The sequence below is a fragment of the Rhinolophus sinicus genome, linkage group LG09 (genome assembly GCF_036562045.2).
Source record: "Rhinolophus sinicus isolate RSC01 linkage group LG09, ASM3656204v1, whole genome shotgun sequence".
Classification (NCBI taxonomy): domain Eukaryota; kingdom Metazoa; phylum Chordata; class Mammalia; order Chiroptera; family Rhinolophidae; genus Rhinolophus; species Rhinolophus sinicus.
Genome location: NC_133758.1, coordinates 103,397,201 through 103,418,246, shown reverse-complemented (window position 1 = coordinate 103,418,246; position 21,046 = coordinate 103,397,201). Strand labels below are relative to the sequence as shown.

Here is a 21,046-nt window from a genome sequence, read left to right as displayed (position 1 = left end):
GAAATATTCTGCAAGATCTTTTTACTTTTCAAATATTACTTTTGCTCATATTCAAAAATTAACTCAAAGTGGACCAAAGACCTAAATGTAAGAGCTAGAACTATAAAAGCCTTAGAAGAAAATAAGGGACAAATCTTCCTAAACCTTGGATCAGGCAATGGTTTCTGAGATATGACAACAGAAATACAAGCGAAAAAAAGAATAAATTTGACTTCATCAAAATGAAAAGCTTTTCTGTTGCAAAAAATATCACCAAACAAGTGAGAAGACAGCCCACAATGGGAGAAAGTATTTACAAGTCATATACCGTGCTCACCCCTTTTCTGCAGTTTCAGTTATACACAGTCAACCGGTCTGAAAATATTAAATGAAACATTCCAGAAATAAACCATTCGTAAGTTTTAAATTGCATGCCATTCTGCATAGCGGGATGCAATCTCATCCCACCCCACCCCCACCAGAGTCCTCCCTTTGTCCAGTGTATCCAGGCTGTATACACTACCTGCCCAGTAGTCACTTAGTAGCAGTCTTGATTATTAGATTGACTGTGCTTATATTCAGGTAAGCCTTACTTAATGCCACATTCACATAACTTTTATTACAGTATATTGTTACAACTGTTCTATTTATTAGTTATCTTACTGTGCCTTATTAACTAAACTTTATCACTGGTATGTGTATAGGAAAAATCATGGAATATATAGTGCTCAAGACTATCCAAATGTTCAGGCATCCACTGGGGGTCTTGGGTGGACTACTGTATCTGATAGGGGACAAATAATCCAATTTTAAAACGGCCAAATGATTTGAACAGACATTTTTCCAAAGATAATATACAAACGGCCAATTAGCTCATTAAAGATGCTCAATACCATTAGCCATCAGAGAAAGGCAAATCGAAACCACAATGACATAGCACTTCACACCCACTAGGAGGGCTATAGTTAAAACAACAGGCAAGTGTGGGCAAGGAAGTAGCTAGACTGGAACCCTCACACACTGCTGGTAGGTAGTTAAGTAAAATTATGCATCCACTGTGGAAAGTAGGCAGTTCAAAAGGTTAAACAGAGTTACCATATGACCCGGCAATTTAACTCCTAGTTATATTATCCATAAGAACTGTAAAAGGTATTAAAACAAAAACTTGTACACAAGTTCACGCAGCTGTACTATTCACAATAACCGAAAGATAGAAAACAACCCAATGTCAACCAACAGATGACTGGATAAACAAAATGTGGTATATTCATATAATATTCTTCAATATTCAAAAGGAATGAAGAACTCTTTGTGCTAAACATCTATATGGGCTAAAACATGGATGACTCTTGAAAGCATCATGTGCTAAATGAAAGAAGCCAGTCACAAAAGACCATGTATTACATGATTTCATTCATGAATGTCCAGAATAAGCAAATACATAGAAACAGAAAGTATTACTAAAAGTTCCCTGGGGCTGGGGGAATAAAGGAGGGGAAAGTGGCTGCTAAAGGGTACAGGGGTTTCTTTCTGTGGTAAGGAAAATGTTCTAAAATTGATAGTTGTACAACTCTGTGAATATACTGAAAAACCAATGAATTGTATACTTTAAATGGTGACTTGTAGGGTATGTGAACTGAATCTCAATAAGGCTGTTACCAAAATTTACTTTTCTAAGATGACCTGAACATAAGTCATTTATTAGGCACAGAACAGAAATAATTAAATGCATTTCTCTAACTAAAATCATTAAATCATAAATATTTAAACAGTCCCTGTTGTATGAAAGGCATTATACTATATGGTATAGAAAAGGCAAAATTCAGCATTAAGGAATACCAACCAGAGATACAGTTATCAGCTGGAAATACGTATTTTAAAACAGAACAATACAGAATTTATTCCTGTAATCCTTTTGATGAAGTCCAATTTGTCCATGTTTTCCCTTTGTTGCATGTGCTTTTGCTGTCATATCTAACAATCTATTGCCTAATCCAATGTCACAAAGACTTAACCCTATGCTTTCTTTTGAATTTTATGCTTTAGCTCTTACTAAGATTCAACTTGAGTTAAATTTTGTAGATGGAATAAGGTAGGGGTCCAGTTTCTTTCTTTTGCATACATATGTCCAACTGTCCCAACACTAGTTGTTCACAAGACTATTCTTCCCCATTGAGATGTGTTGGCATTCTTGATAAAAATAAATGGACTACAAGTGTATATACTATTTTTGTAAACAGAAAACATATTAGTTATATTCAAAATAAAATTTTCAAATGAAACATAAAAGTTTACAAAGGAAAGCCCATTAGATTATCATCAGATTTTTCAGCAGAAACATAAAAAAATGTCAAAATTTAAGAATGGCAAAAACTCAACGCACCATGAATGAAGCAGGCCTTGATTCTTTCAAGTAGTGATTCTCAACAATTTTGGGGTCACAGACCCTTTGAGAATCACAGCTCCTTCTGAGAATAATAGCTAAAAACTCATCAGAAAAATAAAATGTATATCAACAAAAAAGCCGTCTTCAGTTTGGGGATTCATAGCGAACAATTCATGTAGAAAGCTGCAAACAAACTACCCACTAATAGAATGTGTGAGCCTTAGTTTTTCAGAGATAGAAAGGAAAGAAGGAGTAAAGCTAGTCCTGGTGGAAGGGAAACACTGAACAAGGCATAGAAACAACTGGAAAGTAGAACATGTGTTAGAGAGAAAGTAATCCAGCCGTGAATGATGGGCTCAGGAAGTTTAGACCAGTGTACCTCAAGCTTTATTCAGCACGTGATTGCTTAAGTATTTTGTTAAATGCAGTGCGATTCTCAGTGGAGGCGAGATTCTGCATTTCTAACAAGCTCCCAGGAGATACCGGTATGTTGGTCCACAAGCCATATTTTTGAGTAGCAAGGGTTTTTAGACCCATGGTTCCAAAAACCGTGCAGGAGGCTAAAGTAACCACAGCAAATTCACAGGGGTATTATGTGATATTTTTTATTTTCTAGGTTAACTATGCAGGAACACCCCACCTTTTGTGAGATAACCCATGAACTAGTTCAAGATAGCTCACAGTTTCAACATAAGATAGCACTACCTTCCTTTTGATGGCATTTCTGAGAAGCTGGGTTTTTAGCAGTCCTTGCTGAGATATAAAGCATATGCTTTGTAAAAATCAATGTGAGACAGGAAATGAAGGTGGCTTGTCCAATCTGATCCCAGGGTTTGAGAAGGTGAATAATGGTCAACAATACTCATCCCATTAATAACTATGGTTATTTAAGAATGAAATAAATATATGAATTTTTCTTTCGACGCATGTGCATTAGTTTTTCCAAATGCTAACTACATTTGTTAGTTAATTGCAAGTATTTCTTTTGGCCTATGGGGTGCTATAAAAAAAATTTACTGAAATGTGAAAGGCACCATGAACTGAGAAAGTTTGGGAACCTCTGCTTTAGCCCATTTGATAAGTACATAGGCAGTTCAAAACCACAGCTTCTATAGCCAAACTGCTGAGGTTCCAATCCTGGCTGTACCCTTACCAGCTGTGTGATGTGAAGCAAGCCAGTTAAACTGTCTCTCAATAGAGAAGGTAATAGTTCCTACCTCATAGGATTGCTCTGAAGAACAAACGAGTTAATATATTTAAAGAGCTAAGCATTAGCAGGCAAACAGAGCTACAGAACTGTTTGTTGCCATCACCATCATCATCATTCTGTTACAGTTATTGCTACAGCAATTTGGTAAGAGGGAGTCATAAAAGGCTTTTGATCTGAGAGTTGACCAGTTTCTGGTGCAGAAGGGAAGAGATATGGCAGGTGTGTAACTGGAACAGGCTGAGAGAGTGGCCGCCTCAACCCTGACTCTCAGATGCTGGGGCATCTGTTAATCACTCCCAGGACAGAGACCAGAGAAAAAGGACAGGTCAACTCAAATCTGCTTTCTATATCCTAACTTAAATTACTAAAATACTTCATTTGCAAGTGATTTCTTGTTGTTGTAATGACAAGAATTTTTTTTAAAAAAACACGCTCTGAATGTACATAAAAACGTGTTTCTGTCTAATGTGAAAAGTCTTCTGATTGCAAAATACAATTACGCAAGGTGTGCCTATTAAGAGCCCTTCTATCTCATTACCAAATCTACGCATGTCAGCAAATGAGCACAAGACTCTAACACTGCTTCTCATGGGTTTGCAGAAGGGCAAAGCACACAGATCAGAAAGAACATTCTGCTAATTAAACTGAAGCAGATGACTACGGAAGAGAAGGACTTGTCACATGTAACATCTGTGCCAAGAATGATCAGATTAAATATGCAAAACGTGAAGTAAAGGTGTGAAAAAGCAGTAAAATGATACTCTAGACCTTAAATAGGCTACAAAAGTTCTGACAGCTTTCCTAATTATTCCCAGTAATGGACATAGAAGGCCAAAAGGCAGGAGAGAGAAACCCATTTTTCTCCATTATGCGTGTTGAGCACTAGGGCTAAAACCATGCCTGTCTGAACACTGATCAGTTTCTGCAAAGGTTAATAGCAATTAAATGCAGCAACTAGATTAAATGAGAAACAGGTCATGATACCACTGTACTTGTAAAGAGCACGGTAAAGCATTTCTTTTAAATTCCTCTTAATGCACAGGAAATCCAAAAAGAGCTATGAGCAAAAGAAACTATTAAATGGTGAAGAAATCTCTTAAATCAAATGAAAATAATGACATGCTACACAAACTAATTCAATTATGATGAGTATTGTGCTGCTGAGAGATTAAATACTAACAATGTCTAAAAGAGTACTTCTCTGAAAAAGAATGATATATATCCACTTCCCTCTTTTTCCAACTAAATAAAGGGTCCACCTTAATATTTAAAGTGGGATATAACTACTAAAATGAAAAGACGCACACTGAAGCATACATAATACTGCCATGAACAATTTGCTTCTTCAAGCCAAGTATATCTACATCAATGGAATACAGTAAATCACTTAGTGATAATTAAGATTAAACCATCTGGGACTACAATTGCTATATATTGTATATTTGAATGTTGCTGAGAGTAGATCTTGTAAGTTCTCATAACAAGGGAGAAAAATTATAACTAAAATGGGTATTAACTAGACTTACGGTGAGCATTTCACAATACATACAAATATCAAATTATTATGTTGTACACCTGAAACTAATGTCAATTATGTCTCATTAACATTTTTTTAAATATTAAACTATCAACATTCTGAGTTCCTTCTCCAAACTTAGTATTTTATGTAAGTACAAATCCTAAAGTATAAATATGAAACATGATTGATTTTCCAAATTTAAATACAAGCAGGTTTTTCCAAAAATGAAGTAAGCCATCATGTATACTCAAAGGCACACACACTCTTTCAACACACACAATAAGCATGTAACTCTCTACGTAAGAAAGAAAATAAATGGGACAGGCTCAGAAAATGGAAATTCAATTTACTTTACTATCCTCAGGGTCTTCTAAACCATCAGGCCGACTAAGGTTTCGAGCAGGCTGGCTGCAGACAACATTATCTTCCAGTCCCCAAGAGGGTACTCTCACAGGTGGCCTTTGGATTTCATCTGGGTAAAAAGCACCATCTGCTCCATCTGAAAAAAAATTTTTTGCAAGGAAAGGGTGAAACCTGGTAGAAAATTAGAATCTCTGTGTATAGCTATGAACAGGATATAAAGGACCATTTTAACACATCAAAAAAAAAAAAAGCCTTTATTTTAAACCCAAGTGATTTTTAAAAATAAGAACTATATGTAATAAGCAAATAGGCTACTCATTCATGATATATCACTTCTGGATGAAGCCAGTTAGTGTTAAACATTAAAACTGCTTGTTATAAAATAATGTTTCTATTAGAGTTGGCTGTACCAGTGATTTTCTAATCCCACAAAGATATAAACAAAAAACTCTACATTCGGCTAATCCCAAACCAAAAATATTTTAATAACCTCTTGTTTCCTGTGTTGCATAAGGATTACCAAATTGCAGAACTAGTTGTGTATCTGGTACAGCAGGAAAAAGACCATTTTGCTCTGAGCATGTGTTGAGACATTGTGAGATCTGAGGACTCTGGGAATTCTGACCTTCCGTTTTCCCTTCTGCTTGATTTTCTAGACTCCTTTGAAGTTCCTAAAATTAACAAAAACAAAGGTGAATAAGTAATCAAATACTTTATAACAAGGGCAGCATTAAACATTTAGCCAAAATTTAACAATAAAATTATTTCCCTATTAGTCACCCCCTTATCCAGTTTCACTTCCAGTTACCCATGGTCACCCGCAATCCCAAAAAATCAAATAAAAAAAGTACAGAAATAAACAATTTGTATGTTTTAAATTGCACAAGATGAAATCTCACTCCATCCTATCCTGTCCCTCCTAAGACAGAAATCAGACCTTTCAGTGTATCCACACTGTATACACTGCCCATCCTTAGTCACTTAGTAGCTACCTTGGTTATCAGATCAACCACTGTGGTAATGCAAGGCCTGTGTTCAAGTCACCCTTATTTTACTTGATAATGGCCCCAAAGTGTAAAAGTAGCTTAAAGTTTACCATAGGTATGTAGGTACAGGAAAAAACTCTATATACAGAGGGTGCCAAAAAAATGTATACACATTTTGAGAAAGGAAAAAACTATTAAAATTGTAATACTCAATATATACAGAAAATGAAAGATGAATACAAGTCACGTTTGACTTCTGCAATTGTAAGAGGTGCTCAAAGTGGTTACCATCAGCGTCCACATACTTCTGATGATGGCGAACTACTGCTTGAGCAATGATGACCAAAGTGTCCCCTTGTATCACTGCACATGCCATTTCAATTTCTTCACATAGTACCATGCATCTCAAATTTATCACGAATGCATGCAAGTGTCAGGCATGTTGAAGGTTGTGTTGCACACTCACGCCTCCATTGCAGTCGGACTTCCACAACATTCTCAAATTTCAAATACCACTTCAAAGTGGTCTTGTGCTCCTCAAACAACCACCTCCATTTTCTCTGACTGTCCTGCCTGTCGCATGGTGACGCTAGCATTCATTTGATTAACACCATCTTTTGAGCGAACGTCACACTACACATTGCTACCGTAATTCAACTTTGAAAATACATAGATAACATCTCTTAAAATGTTTATGCATTTTTGGGGCACCCCTGGTATAATACAGAGTTTGATATTATCTGCAGTTTCAGGCATCCATTGGACTCTTGGAATGTTATACCCTGTGGATTGGGGAAAGGCCTACTGAACATTTAAAGTGTACAGTTGGAAAGGCTGGCTCTCAACTTCTCATAAATGCTTTCTACATATAACTAAATCTGAAAGCAGAATAAAGCCTAATGTACTAATATTTTCAAATTTACTTGTGCCAAGAAAGTATCCTTTTTATTGAGCTAATTGAGGGAAAACTGAATCTCTTACAACTTAGCTATTAATAAAGGTCAAAGGCCAAAAAACCAGCCCAGATTGCTTCCCTAGTAAATTCTATCAAGCATTTAAGAAACTTATTTTTAAAAAATAATTATAAAGGTTGGAAGAAAAAAATACTAATCCTGTATAAATTCTGTCTAATACTAGAGGGGGAAAAAACAAATACTTCTCAATTTACTTCATAGGCCATTATCATCCTGATACCAAAACCAAACAATGACATCACAGGAAAACAACTGAGCTCATCCCTTGTGAATACTGACGCAAAAATCCTTAACTTACTAAGAAATCAAATCCAACAATAGTAAAAAAAAATAATACATCGTGACCAAGTGGGTTTACCACAAGAAAGTAAATTGTTTAACATCCAAAAATCAATGTAATTCACCATGTTCATAGACTAACAGAACAAAACATATATGATCCATTGAAATATTTTACAAAATTCAACAGTCATTCATGATTTAAAAAATAAAAATCTCTGCAAGCAAGAAATAAAAAGGAACTTTCTTCACTTGGTAAGAGGCATATACAAAAACCTACAGTGAACCTTAGTGGTTAAAAACTAAATGACTCTACCTAAAATCAATATTGGCAAGGATGTCTGCTCTCGCCACTTCTATTCAACATTGTAATGGAGATTGTAAACAGCGGAATAAGTCAAGATTAAGATTAAAGCAGACATATTGGAAAGAAGTCAATTGTCTTTATTCACAGATGCCATGATCCTACATGTAGAAAATCCTACAGAATCTACTAAAACTAGGAGAATGAATTTAGTAAGGTTGCAGTATAAGGTCAACATATAAAATCAATTGTATTTGTACATAAAAGCAACAAAATTGAAAAATGAAATTTTTAAAAAATCCATTTATATTAGCATCGATAAAATTAAATACTTAGGAATAATTTCACAAGAGATGTGCAAAGGCCTATACACTAAAAACAACAAACATTAATGAGAGAAATTAAAGAGAGCCTCAACAAATAGAGAAACATACCACATCCATAGACTGGAAAATTTAATATTTTAATGCTATTAATTCTCCCCAAATTGTTCTATTGATTCAATGAAATCCCAATCAAAATCTTACCAGGCGTCTGTATAAACTGACAAGCTGATTCTAAAACACAGTACAAAATACAAAGGTCCTGAACTAGCCCATTTTTTAAAAGCAAAACAAAACTGGAGCTATCAACTAAAACTACAGTTATCAAGAGAATATAGTACTTGCATAAGGATAAGGACATAAATCAGAGGTTGGCAAACTTTTCCCATAAAATGTCTGAGTAGGTATTTTCAGACATACGTTAGCACAGTCAAGCAACTTCATAGAGAGTTTACTCTAAGTTAACACTCCTCTACCATCAAAGATGGTAGGACACAAAGTCTATCACAACTACTCACATCTGCCTTTATTTGCCACCATAGACAATATCTAAATGAACGGGCATGACTATGTACTAATAAAACTTTATTTACAAAAATAGGCCATAAGACATATTTGGCTTGTAGGCCTTAGTTTGCTGACCCTCAACACAAAGCTGTTTTATTAAAAGAGAATTAAAAAATATACCCATACTTTTAAATTTTCAACAAACGTGCAGACGTAATTCAATGGAAGAAAAAGATGGTCTTTTGACTATATAATGCTAAAAATCTGAATACCTGTATACAAAAAAAATTTGACTACATATCATACCATGCACGAAAATTAATTTTTAAATACAACATAAATCTAAACATAAAGCTAAAACTGTATATATCCACTGACAGAAAAAGTAAAAAATCTTTGCAACCTTGAGTTAGGCAAAATTTTCTTAAGATAGGACACAAATAGCATGAACCATTAAGAAAAATATTGCTAAATCGGACTACTTCAAAGTTAGAAGCTTTTGCTCTTCAAAAGATATTTTTAAAAATGAAAAGCTACAGATTGGAAGAAAATATTTCCAAAATATATGAGAAAGGAATTGTATTTGGTATATATAAAGAACTATTAAAACCAAATAAAAAAGAAAACTCAATTAAAAAATAGGTTAAAAATCTGAACGCTTCATAAAAGAACATATATGAGTATAAATTCTTATTTAAGAATATAAGCACAAGAAAAGATGCTCAGCATCATTAGTCACTGGGAAAATTAAAAATAAAACCACAGTAAGGTAACACCACACCCACTACAATGACTAAAATTAAAACTGACAATACCAAGTGTTGGTAAGGTTATGAAGCAATGGAATGCTCATATACTGTGGTGGAAATGCAAAATGATACAGCCACAAAGACCAATTTGGCTGTTTCTTAAAAACATACACTTACCATATAAGCCAGCAATTCCACTCCTAGATATCTATCTAACTCAAGGAAAATGAAAACATGTCCACAAAAAGACTTGTATGAGAATGTTCATAGCAGCATTATTCCTAATAGCAAAACATTAGAAATGATCTAGAAATGTCCCTCGGCTGGTAAAAGGATTAATGTCCACGAACTATTGGATGGATAAATTCTGTAGCTTGACTGCATTTACTGAAATGCTAGAAAAGGTAAAACTATCTAGTAACAGGAAGTAAATCAGTGGTTGCCTGGGACTGGGGGTATCTGGAGGAGTCGGCTGCAAGTAAGTATGAGGAACTTTGTGCAGTAATGGAAACATCGTTTGAATGTAATGGTAGTTACAGAACTACATATATTTGCCAAAATTCATCAAACTGCACTTAAAATGGGTGAATTTTATTACATGTAAATTGTACTTCATAAAGCTATTATAAAGTATCAACCAGAAATATTAACAAAGCCTGTAAGAGTGAAAGATTTTAACTGTAAAGTAAAATTCAGCTGGTTTTGCTGACTGTCATCCCTTTAGAGATGAGACTCCACGTTAACAAATTTTTATCTATACAAACGACCTTAAAATGAAATAAGTGACATTAAAACTGAGTAAGTCATTTATCTTTGAGAGCAAAACTGGTAAACGTGAAAAATGCAAGTCAATTTAGGTTTGCGAAGAGATATGGGAATTAAAATTTCCTCCTAAGCATGTGAAGAGTACAGAAGACATATGAAATAACATACTGCAGGACTGATAAGTGAATGATATGGCCAGAGCACAGGATGTGTGTTAAAAATAGGAGAGATGTAGCTAAAAAGACAAGGTGAAGGCCAGATGTGCCAAATCTACACATACGGTATACAATTTACTCAATGGGCCTAATGGTTCTTGAATATCAACATGCTCAAACGTAAGGTTAATCTACCAAAGTATACTGGGCATACTTGAAACTAAAAACAAGTGGGAGCAGGGGTGGAGGGTTGTGGAGGGGGCAGCATGACATGGTGAATTGGCATCAGACCTGGATTTTCTCATCAGATCCAGTACTAACAACCCTGAAGAATTTATCTTCTCCAAGCCTCAGAGGACTATTGAAAAATGAGGGGAGTGTTTAGAACACAGCAGACCCTCAAAAGATGGTCCCTCATCTCCTGCCATGACTCAAAAACCCCAAACATGCTATTTAGTAATTCAGAATTGTCAAAGTGGCAATGTGAACAGAGAAAGTAAATTCAAAAAATATTTCAAATATGATTCAAGAAAACTGAAAAAGGACACCAAAGCAGCAAAAAAGTTAGATTAAAATTCTTCTACAAAAGTTTAAGCATATTAGAGGAATATGGTTAAGTTCTTCTGTAGACAAACAATAAACTACTTAAATGGAGTCAAGGATGTCACCAAAAGATTTATGCATACATTAGTCCAGTCAAGCAACTTCACAGACAGTTGCAACCTAATAAAGAATTTACTCTAAGTTAACATTCCTCTCCTCTACCATCAAAGATGCACTAAATCCCGGCAAGGAGGCGGCAGGGTAAGAAAAGGACCAGGAACAAGAAGCTTTGACTTCTCCTGAGGGAACTGGAGGTCAGGTAACAGAATACAAGGACACGGGCAAGAGAGTTATGGTTGGGTTCTCTGACAAATTGGAAGACTGAACTCTTGACTTAGAGAAGATTCCTACACATGCATTCACAGCACCTGCCAAAGGGGCCATGTTTAGAATTCAGGAGATACCTGAACTTAGATGCGGAAAAACAATTTACATCTTTTCATTAATTGACATTTAGCATTTTCAATTATTAATGTAGACAAAAATAACCACAGCAATAGTTGCAGTACTTTTGAACTTTGTGACCTACAGATATATTCACTTCATGTGAGTCACTGCAGCCATCTCAAAACAGCCTTTATATTCATCAGTACTTTGAAATTATGGTAATTAGATATGCTAAATCTTATTTAACATTTTAATAAAAAAGCACACACTACTACTATCATATCACAAATTTGTTTTAATAGTTTGATAACTATTTCTTATCATTTGTTTCCTTTGTGGTTACTTCATTCATTTAAAAACATTTTCTGAAAATAGACTTCACCAGACTGTCAACTTACCCTTGGCACAAAAACGGTCAAGAACCCCTTGCGAGACCTCCCCTACCTTAAAAGACATTCATAAGTGTAACTATCTTACCTGAGAAAAACAATAGCAACTGATTTGCAATTCTCCTGTAATAAAAAGCCTCTACAATTTAAGAAATAGATCTTGTGAGAAGCCCTCTTTTACAGTTCCAGGGCACAAAAGTTTGCTTAGCTGGTTTGCCTTTGCTGGACAGAGTGCCTACATCTTTTTTTTCTTCAAAATGTCTCACAGTAGCGTAGGTTTTACAAATTACTGGACAAATTAAGGATGCCTCTGCCACTCAAACTGTTAAATGGGAGAAATGATACACTGATCTTATTTGCCACATGCGGATGCCATGAGAGTAAAGAAGAACAGACGTTAAATATTTTGAATTACTTACAACTCTCTGAAAAAGTTGTTCAAGGTATGTAATTCTCATAATCTTTATCCTTTTATAACTTCCAGACGGCCTCTAAGCTATAGCATAAAAGGTAAACAAATGATCATCTATGTGATTTTTATAAGATCAGTTTTTTAGGGTCATTATATAACCATCATGCTATTATAGCATTTAATTAGAGACATCTTCCATTATCCTGTGTGTGGGTGTGTGTGTGTGTGTGTGTGTGTGTGTGTGTGTGTGTGTGTGTAACTCTTCCATTTTCAGATGGAAAGCAGATCATCTGGAAATATAAAATGAGGATTCAAAAAAATCACTAGTCAGGTATCTGATGTTAAGGAACATTTGAAAGAGTTTTAATTCAAAATTTTTTTAATTTTAATTTTTCCTCTGGCAATAGTTAATAAAGTATTTCTCGATATTTTATCACAATTTGCCATTTTGCTTTTGCTTTACTATTTTCTTGACTCATTCCTTTTCAAATTTCTAACAAAGGGTTTATGCAAAATTTATCTGAAATAGTATGAAGACATAGAAATGACAATTCTAAATAGTGGTTTTGGAAAGACACGAAAAAACACTTTAAGCTATTATGGTTCTAAATAAATTTAAATTGGAAGGGTTTTTAATCCCACTTCATAATACTGAAAATATTTTCTAAACATTTTTTTATTATTCTAGGGAGCTAGTTAATTTTTAAAAAACTATAATGAGTTCTTTCATTCACGCATAAGTTCAGTAAATATTTTGAGTATCTATTATGTGGCAGGTACTGTTCTAGGAACTAGGGATTTAGGAATAACCAAAACAAACAAAAATTCCTGCCATATGGAGCTTACATTCTAGAGCAGGTAGAGGGACAACAAACAAAATAAGTAAAATACATATTGTTAGATGGTGATAAACCCACTTTTTAATTTACCCACACAACTAATGCTTCATGATCATTTGGTTCATTCCACGCACGGTGCCTAGGTCTAAGTGTCAGCACTGAACAAAAATGACTTAATCCTAACCTTATAAAGGACTGGGTTAGGGGTGAGGTAAGAGAGAAACACTGGACGAGAAGACAGACATTAAGCAAGGCCTTGGGATAGCACACAGAAATTCTTATAAATACAATCTTTGGAAGTAATATAAAACTATAGTGTCACCAGCAGGAAAATCAAGAGTAACTCAGAAAGACAGGAGGTAGAAAGCAAACTGGCCTACTTCTGCTGCATTTCTTACAGGGCAGGGTATTAGCTGATAAAACTGCTGACTCCAGTACATTTACCAAATGTTTTTATAAGCAAATGATGTAAATTACATTTGCCCCATTAATTTGTTTATTCATTCAACAAATATTTAAAACCAAATATTAGGCACTATACTAGGTCTGCAAATACAGTGGTGAATAAAAATAGACACAATCCCTGTCTTCATGAACCTTACAATTAAGCAGAGGCAGATGTTAGACAAACAAGCACAGAAATAAATATTAATAATAAATTATGGTTAAGTCCTATGAAATAAAAGTGCGGGTCCCAGGTATGTTTAATAGTGCCATCTAATATAGCCTCGGTGGTCGAAGAAGGCCTCTCTAAAGAAGAGCATTTAATCTGGGACTTACGGGTAAGTCAAGAGTGAGAGGAACACATATTGAGAGGGGAAAAATAGGAATTCTGGGATATACTTGAGAAAACTATCACTGGGGGGAGGAGAGAAGGGAATTACCGTGATACTGATGAAGATGGCCATAAAGTAACAATTGCTGATGCTGGGGGAGAAGTACAACAAAGTTCATAATGTTATTCTATTTTCATATATGCTTAAACTCTGCTTTAAAAAAAAACAAAAAGGTTTAACAAAATAACAAAGCCTTGTAGGCAAGAATATTCCTGGCAAAGGACATGAATGACGGGCCTGAGACAAGACAGCAATTGGTGAGTTGCAAGGCCTGAGTGACGAGAACAGTTCTCCAACTGTGGTCCCCAGACCAGCAGCACCATGAACTTGTTGGAAATGCAACATCTCAAGTCCCATCCGAGACCTCCTAAATCAGAAGCTCTGGGAATAGGAACCAGAAACAATACAAGTGGTTTTGATGCAAGTTCAAGTTTGAGAACTACTAAGAGAGACTCTACAGAGGACAGTGAAAAAGGAAATTGTGGCTTAAAATGGAACTAGAGAGATAAATGGAGACCAGTCATATAAAATATAGACTATGTTAAGAATTATGGCTTTTATCCTAAGTGCATGGGAGGCCCATTAAGGAGCTTAAAACAATGGAGTGATCAGCTTTACATTTTCAAAGGTTACCCTGCCTGTGGTTTGAATAACTTTTTACCTGAGTCAAGAATAGAGGCAGGGAGTGACCTTATGGAAGATGGCAGAGCAGGAAGTGTGGCCCCGAGTCCAATAGTCCCCAAGGAACTGAATCCTGACAACCACCACTTGAGTGGGCTTAGGAGTAGATCTACATCTGTAAGACAACTGATCCCCATCTGACACCCTGATTGCAGTCTGGTGAACATCTAAAGCCACACCGGGATTCCTAACTCACAGAAACTGGGAGGTAACAAAAGTTGTTTTAAGCCACTAAATTTGGGGATAATTTGTTACACAGCATAATTAATACACTCACTACATTATATTCCATGTGTGATTTCAGCCATTTATATTACAAAATGTACAAATGGTTATAATCGTGCAGGACTATCTATACCTTTCACTGTCATGTATGAAACTTCAAAATAATATACATAAACATGTAAAATATGTAAAATACAGCTGTTATACATAAATTATATATAATTGACGTATAAATTATATTTTATATGTATTTTATAAATGTACAATATATAAAGTATCTTGATTGCCTCTCTCTAGCATTAGCTAATATCTCTAAGCACAAAATACACTGAGTTAGGTTTCTTATTAAAATAGTGAAAGTAAATTCATATTTTAAAAAGTTGTCTTAAGCATTTGGAATATATATCCAATTTCTTGTAAGATCTGCTTAGCTCACTTTAACTTTACAATACACCTGGTCAAAACTCATACCAGAAATAAAAAATCACATTCTTACTCTTCATTTGTGCTCCTATTGCTTTAATTATCTTTAATCCACTGTTTACTTGCAGGTATCTTTTTAACCCATTATCCATTTTGTGTTTTCATATACTAAAAAGGAAAGAGAGGGAGAAAAGGGGGGGGGGGAAGGGGAGAGTGAAGAGAGGGGGGAAGAGAAAACTAATGCCAGGTAACATTTGAACACAATATACGGGGCAGCCTAGGGGGCAAAAAAAAAAAAAAAAAAAATGCAAACAATCTCAAATTCTATTCTTAATAGGTTTCCTTCTTCTAGTGATATGCCTGGAGCAATTCTGAAACTATTTTATGTGGATTATTGGATTTAACAAATGAATAAACGTATTGACATTGTTGGGCACCAGGATTCTCACTGTGGGAGGAGTTTACAAACAGGAAATGAGGAAGGCAAGGAAGAACCCTGAGAAACTGGACTACAACTCATGATTTCTAAAATGTAAATGTTTCCTAGTTCTGTCCATTGAAAAGAATCTAGAAGCAATGAGCACCAGCAATAATGTGCACACCTAGGCCCCATATTTTGGTTTCTAAATACCATTTCTCACTAAAAGGAATCACAACTCCTTAGGGAAGTAACTGATTCCAGAATTGGACCAGAACTTCATTCTTATTTAAAAAAAAAAAAAAAAAAAAAGAAAAAAAAAGAAAAACCCTGCCAATTCCAAAGATAAGAAAAGTACAAGATGAGCTAGACTATCTTGCAGGGATAGAAAGAAATTAAGTGCTCAAAAAACAACATCCTCTTCATACTGGGGCATATCAGAAACCAGCTTGAATGTACTCCCCCTCACCAAATACAGAACCAGGTGAACATCAAATTAACAACAGTAACAGATTCTAAGCTACTGACTAAAAAGAGTTCATACTGACGACGGTCAGGTAGGAAGGCAAGTAGGCAGACAGACAGAAGAACACAGACACCCAAATACAAATTAAAAATACATCCACACTGATGTAAAAAATAGATTTGGTCTTTGTTCCCAATTCCTGGCACAGATCTCCTAAAACTCCTTGAATTTATTGAATCATAGGCGTGTCTTCTGTCATTCATAACAAGTCCTTTTAAACTTTAGACCATACTTGAATTCATGCTAACAGGGTGATGACTAGTGGGCCCTAAGACAGTTTCAAAGGAAGGACTGGTCACCAGAAAGACCAAGCACGCACACAATTATACAGTTGGAAATTATACCACTCACCTCACCTCCAGGGATGAGAGAAAAGTTAGAGATTGTGTTAAATCACTTGGCCATTGAATTAATCAATCATTATGTATTGAGACCCCAGATTAAAAACTCTTACAAGGTTCAGGGAAGCTTCCCATTGGTGAAAACATCAATGTACTAAGAGTTCCACATGCTTGGAGAGGGCGTGGAGGCTCTGTGACACCCCCACCCCCACCTTGCCCTATGCATCTCTTCCATTTGGTTGTTCCTGAGTTGTACCCTTTATAACAAAACTTTATTAATACAATGTAATCATAAGTATAGTGTTTTCCTGAGTTCTGTGGGTCTTTCTAGCAAAACACGGTGGGAGGCGGAGCTGAGCCCTTAATTTAGGTCTGCAATAAAGCCACAGAGTTGATGTCAGAGAGGAACAAGGGCAAAGGAAGGTTCTTCCTAATTATAGATGCCAAGGGAAAAACGGAGGAAGTGATGGATTTGAAAAGTCAGAATTTTGCAACTACCACAGTAATGTCATCCAACCTTGAGGTCTATCTAGCACTTGAATGGCTCTTTTACCACGTATCATTTTGTAGTATCATCACTGGTCATTTAAATTACTGATTGGTTCATGAAGATCTTCCAAATGTTCACACATTTCACTAAACAATTTTTTTAAATCGTAGTCTTAATATTACCACCCATCTCATTACAAAAGTCCATAAGCATTGAGAAATATCAAGCTTATGGTAGCAAATACAAGGTTCCCAAAATTCCACTTTTGCTTCAAGACTGACTTTTATCATTGGCAACAAAAATTATCAATTGTTTTTCCTTAAAGTAAAAGGCTCGCTTCACTTTTTTTCAAGTAATGCTTGCCAAATACACCACTCTGAATAACCAAATCTTTCTATTAGTCATTCTTTAAAATACAAATAATGTGCCATAAAAAACAAAGATAGTTCAACTCACAACTCCGACAATGGTACAAATGCTTTACCTTAAGATAACCATCATACATGATTAGGGAAAAGAAGTGCTTTGGAGGTACTTCCCATTTCATCACAAATAAGAAAAAGATGTGTACCCCAAGGACAAGCTTCAATAAAATTATTTTACTCTTTCGTCATCTTAAGCTTTTCTTTTCTTACTGTGAATGCACGGTGGGATGACTACCTACAGTAACTACGAATGCACCTGGATGCCACTGCCTTGCCATATATAAATACGTCAGTTTTCCCACCAGTGCTTTCACACCAAGTGTGCAAGTATAACACAGTGGGGGGGAAAAGCAAATAACACCACAGTATTATGAAGAATTTTATCTTTATAGACTCCTAAAAGGGAATGGGAACCCCCCAAAGGACCACACACCACTTTGAGAAAAGCTACACTACAGAACCTTTTACATTACACAAAGGTATGCTCTGATTGAATGTTAGGTTATGCCATAAATCATTTAACAACTTCTAAAATGTTTCCTATTGCAAAAGAAAACCAGATAAACACATTATATGTAATTTTTAAATTTTTACTGTTTTCCTCAATTTGAACACTGTAAAATTTATTTATTGTTAAATATAAAATATGTAACAGACTAAACTAAGTTTCAACTTTTAAGCATTTTTTCAAATTATGAAGTAAAATATTTAACAAAAAACATTTTCCATCTAAAAGTCTTTAACAGTCTTTTCTTTATTCAACTGTTTTTTGAAAAATCACTCTCACATGAACTGTAAAATCAGTCTCTTTATAAAGTTGTATTATCAGTGTCATATGAAACATTTTTAAAGTGCATTGTTCAATACCTTCTCCCTGGAGAGGTTTTCCAAATGTGATGTCAGACCATTTATTTCTTTCTCTTTCTCTGCCAACTGAAGCTGAAGAAAGAAAGTATAACAAATTTTTTCATTATCTACTCTCTCCTTACACTTCGAGTTTATAGCATTCTATCAAAATAATTGCTATTACCACATCCATGTTTTCCTTGGTTCTTATTCTTTGACATCTCTGAATTACTTATCATTACTGACCAACTTCCCTCGCTCTTAAAACTCCTCCCCTACTTTATATGAAACTACACCAACACTGTCAATCCCCCAGGCTCTGTGTGTCCACTTCTTCACAATTACAAATATGGACCATCAGTAAAATTATCTTAACCTATAATGTGCCACCCTCTCCTGCCCCCATGGGGGAAACCTAAAGTAGTTCTTGGTGTCTTTAAAAATATTACATTTAAAAATCAGGAAAGTAGTTCTTGGTGTCTTTAAAAATATTACATTTAAAAATCAGGTTATAGGTATAATTAGTTATGATTCGCAAAGTTAAATAATTTCGAACTTCCTAGTCTTTAGTCACACACAAAAATATGCAAATTACATATACATATATATCTTAATATAGATTACACTTTATTCCTTAGAGAGAAAAATTCCTTTCTTCTTGATTAGTTAGATAGCCTGCTAATTTTTTTCTCTAATATTCTCACAAATATCATTTAGGCTTGTTTATTGCCTTAGGTTACACTGGCAAAAATATACTCTGCAGTATTTCACTTAGGATCATGAGTAACACACTTTGGTGATAAATTTAAAACTTACATAAATTTTAAAAATTACTGATCATGTATTACTACATTTCCACAAAAATTTAAAGGCCCTAAAATAATTCTACATACACTGTTTGTTTTAAAGTGAAGAGGATAATAAAATGATCCCTTTTCATCTTAAAAACTGAGCACAATTAAAAAATATGATTTTAATAACCATCTGAATCCACAGAATTAAAGCCACAATGGCAATGCATATGGGTATCCATTTTCTCAGTTAACAGTTAATAAACTATACGCAACATAACTAAATACATAGTACATTTTTATTTATACACAAAAATACTATCCCCATTTATCCATATTAAAAATGTACATTAGATTGGTAAAAAAAATTATAGGTAATACATTTTCAAAAGTACTATGTACTATGCTTCAAGTTAAATGAATACTAAACTTACTCTGTAATTGTCCTCTATTTCAGCTAGTTCTAGTTTCACATTTTCAGCAATTTTTACTTGTTCTTTCCATTTCAGCTCCATTTTTGCAAGTTCATCAGCATATTTATTGCATTTTGTTTTCTCATCCTAAACGAAATTAGTAAATTACCAAAAGATTTTAAATCCTTACAGAGCCAATATCTACACAAACATAGATATGTGCTGAATGTTTGTTAAAACACTGTTGTTAACAGTAAAAAACCGAAATAACCAAATGTCTGTCAGTGGAAGACTGAATAAATCATTTTATATCCACATAATGGAATTACCAAAACTGTCATGACACATTCATTGAAAATAGCAAGTTGCAAAAACAGAATATATAGTATTATCCTATTTTTGTTTTAAAAGTCATTTAACACAATTTTATATGATGGCTATGTAGTGTTGTGTAGAAAAATATAAACCAAATTATTAATAGCTCTTATCTCTGGGGATCAAAATCATGATGGTACTTTTTACAATCTTTATTCTTTATTTCTGTGATGCCCTACATAAGATTTCACAGTAACCATGTGTTACTTTTGCAAAGGGAGATAATAAAAATCATATATTTGTAATGCTGTTGTTTCCAGACACTGATAAAACTCTGGGATTTCCAGACCAAGACAATCTCTAGGTTGACTTATCATATGTTGCTTGTCTCTATAACCCAGAAGGTTAAAAGGAAGAAGTTACAAACATGATGAAAAAGTAAATTGCCAATGTCATTTTTAATGTTTTTGTTCAAGATGAAGTTTAAAAATAAGCTTTCAGCAATTTAATAGAGAAGTCTTTGCAACAAATGATGCTGGATCAAATGAATATCCATATTATATATACCATACGTCACACTATGCACAAAAATAAACTTAAAATGGCTAATACATCTATATGTAAAAACTAAGACTATAAAACTTCTAGAAGACAAGATAGGAGAAAAATCTCTGCAAGTTAAATTAGGTGTTTCTTAGAACATAAAAAGTACAAAACATAAAATAAATTGATATTCTGTACTTCATCAAAATTAAAACGTTTTCTAAAAATACCATTAAGGCAATGAAAAGGCAAGCCACAGACTGGAGAAAATATTCACTACACATATATGAGACAAAGGACTTATATCCAGAATAAAGAACACTTACAACTCAGTAAGATGAACAACCCAATTTTTAAAATAGCAAGAGATTTGAACTTTTGCAATAAAAAAGAATTAAGTACAATATAAGCAACAATATGCGTATGTCTCAAAATAATTATGCTGAAAGAGGACAGGAAATAAAGAGTACATACCATAGGATTCCATTTATAGAAACTGTACAAAAGGTAGGCTAATCTTAGTGGCAGAAAGCAAGCTAACAGTTTCCCAGGGATGGGGACAAAGGGAGAGATGAGTTGCAAATGGGCACCAAAAATCTCTGGGGAGTAATGGAAATGTTCATTATCCTGACACTGGTAGTTTC

General features: G+C 34.5%; 1 protein-coding gene across 7 annotated transcripts in view; it reads right to left on the bottom strand.

Annotated features, from left to right (window-relative positions):
- TAX1BP1 (Tax1 binding protein 1) overlaps positions 1 to 21,046 on the bottom strand; it is a 72,797-nt gene that overhangs the window by 6,669 nt on the left and 45,082 nt on the right. For 5 of the 7 annotated variants that reach the window (XM_074340916.1, XM_074340915.1, XM_019726154.2 and 2 more), the window contains 4 exons: positions 19,566 to 19,691; positions 18,362 to 18,433; positions 5,948 to 6,128; positions 5,445 to 5,593 (listed from right to left, as the gene is read on the bottom strand). In XM_074340916.1, coding sequence (XP_074197017.1) covers positions 5,445 to 5,593; positions 5,948 to 6,128; positions 18,362 to 18,433; positions 19,566 to 19,691 — 528 coding nt within the window. The remainder of the gene's footprint in view (positions 1 to 5,444; positions 5,594 to 5,947; positions 6,129 to 18,361; positions 18,434 to 19,565; positions 19,692 to 21,046) is intronic. The other 2 variants (XM_019726158.2, XM_074340918.1) reach the window with 1 other exon arrangement.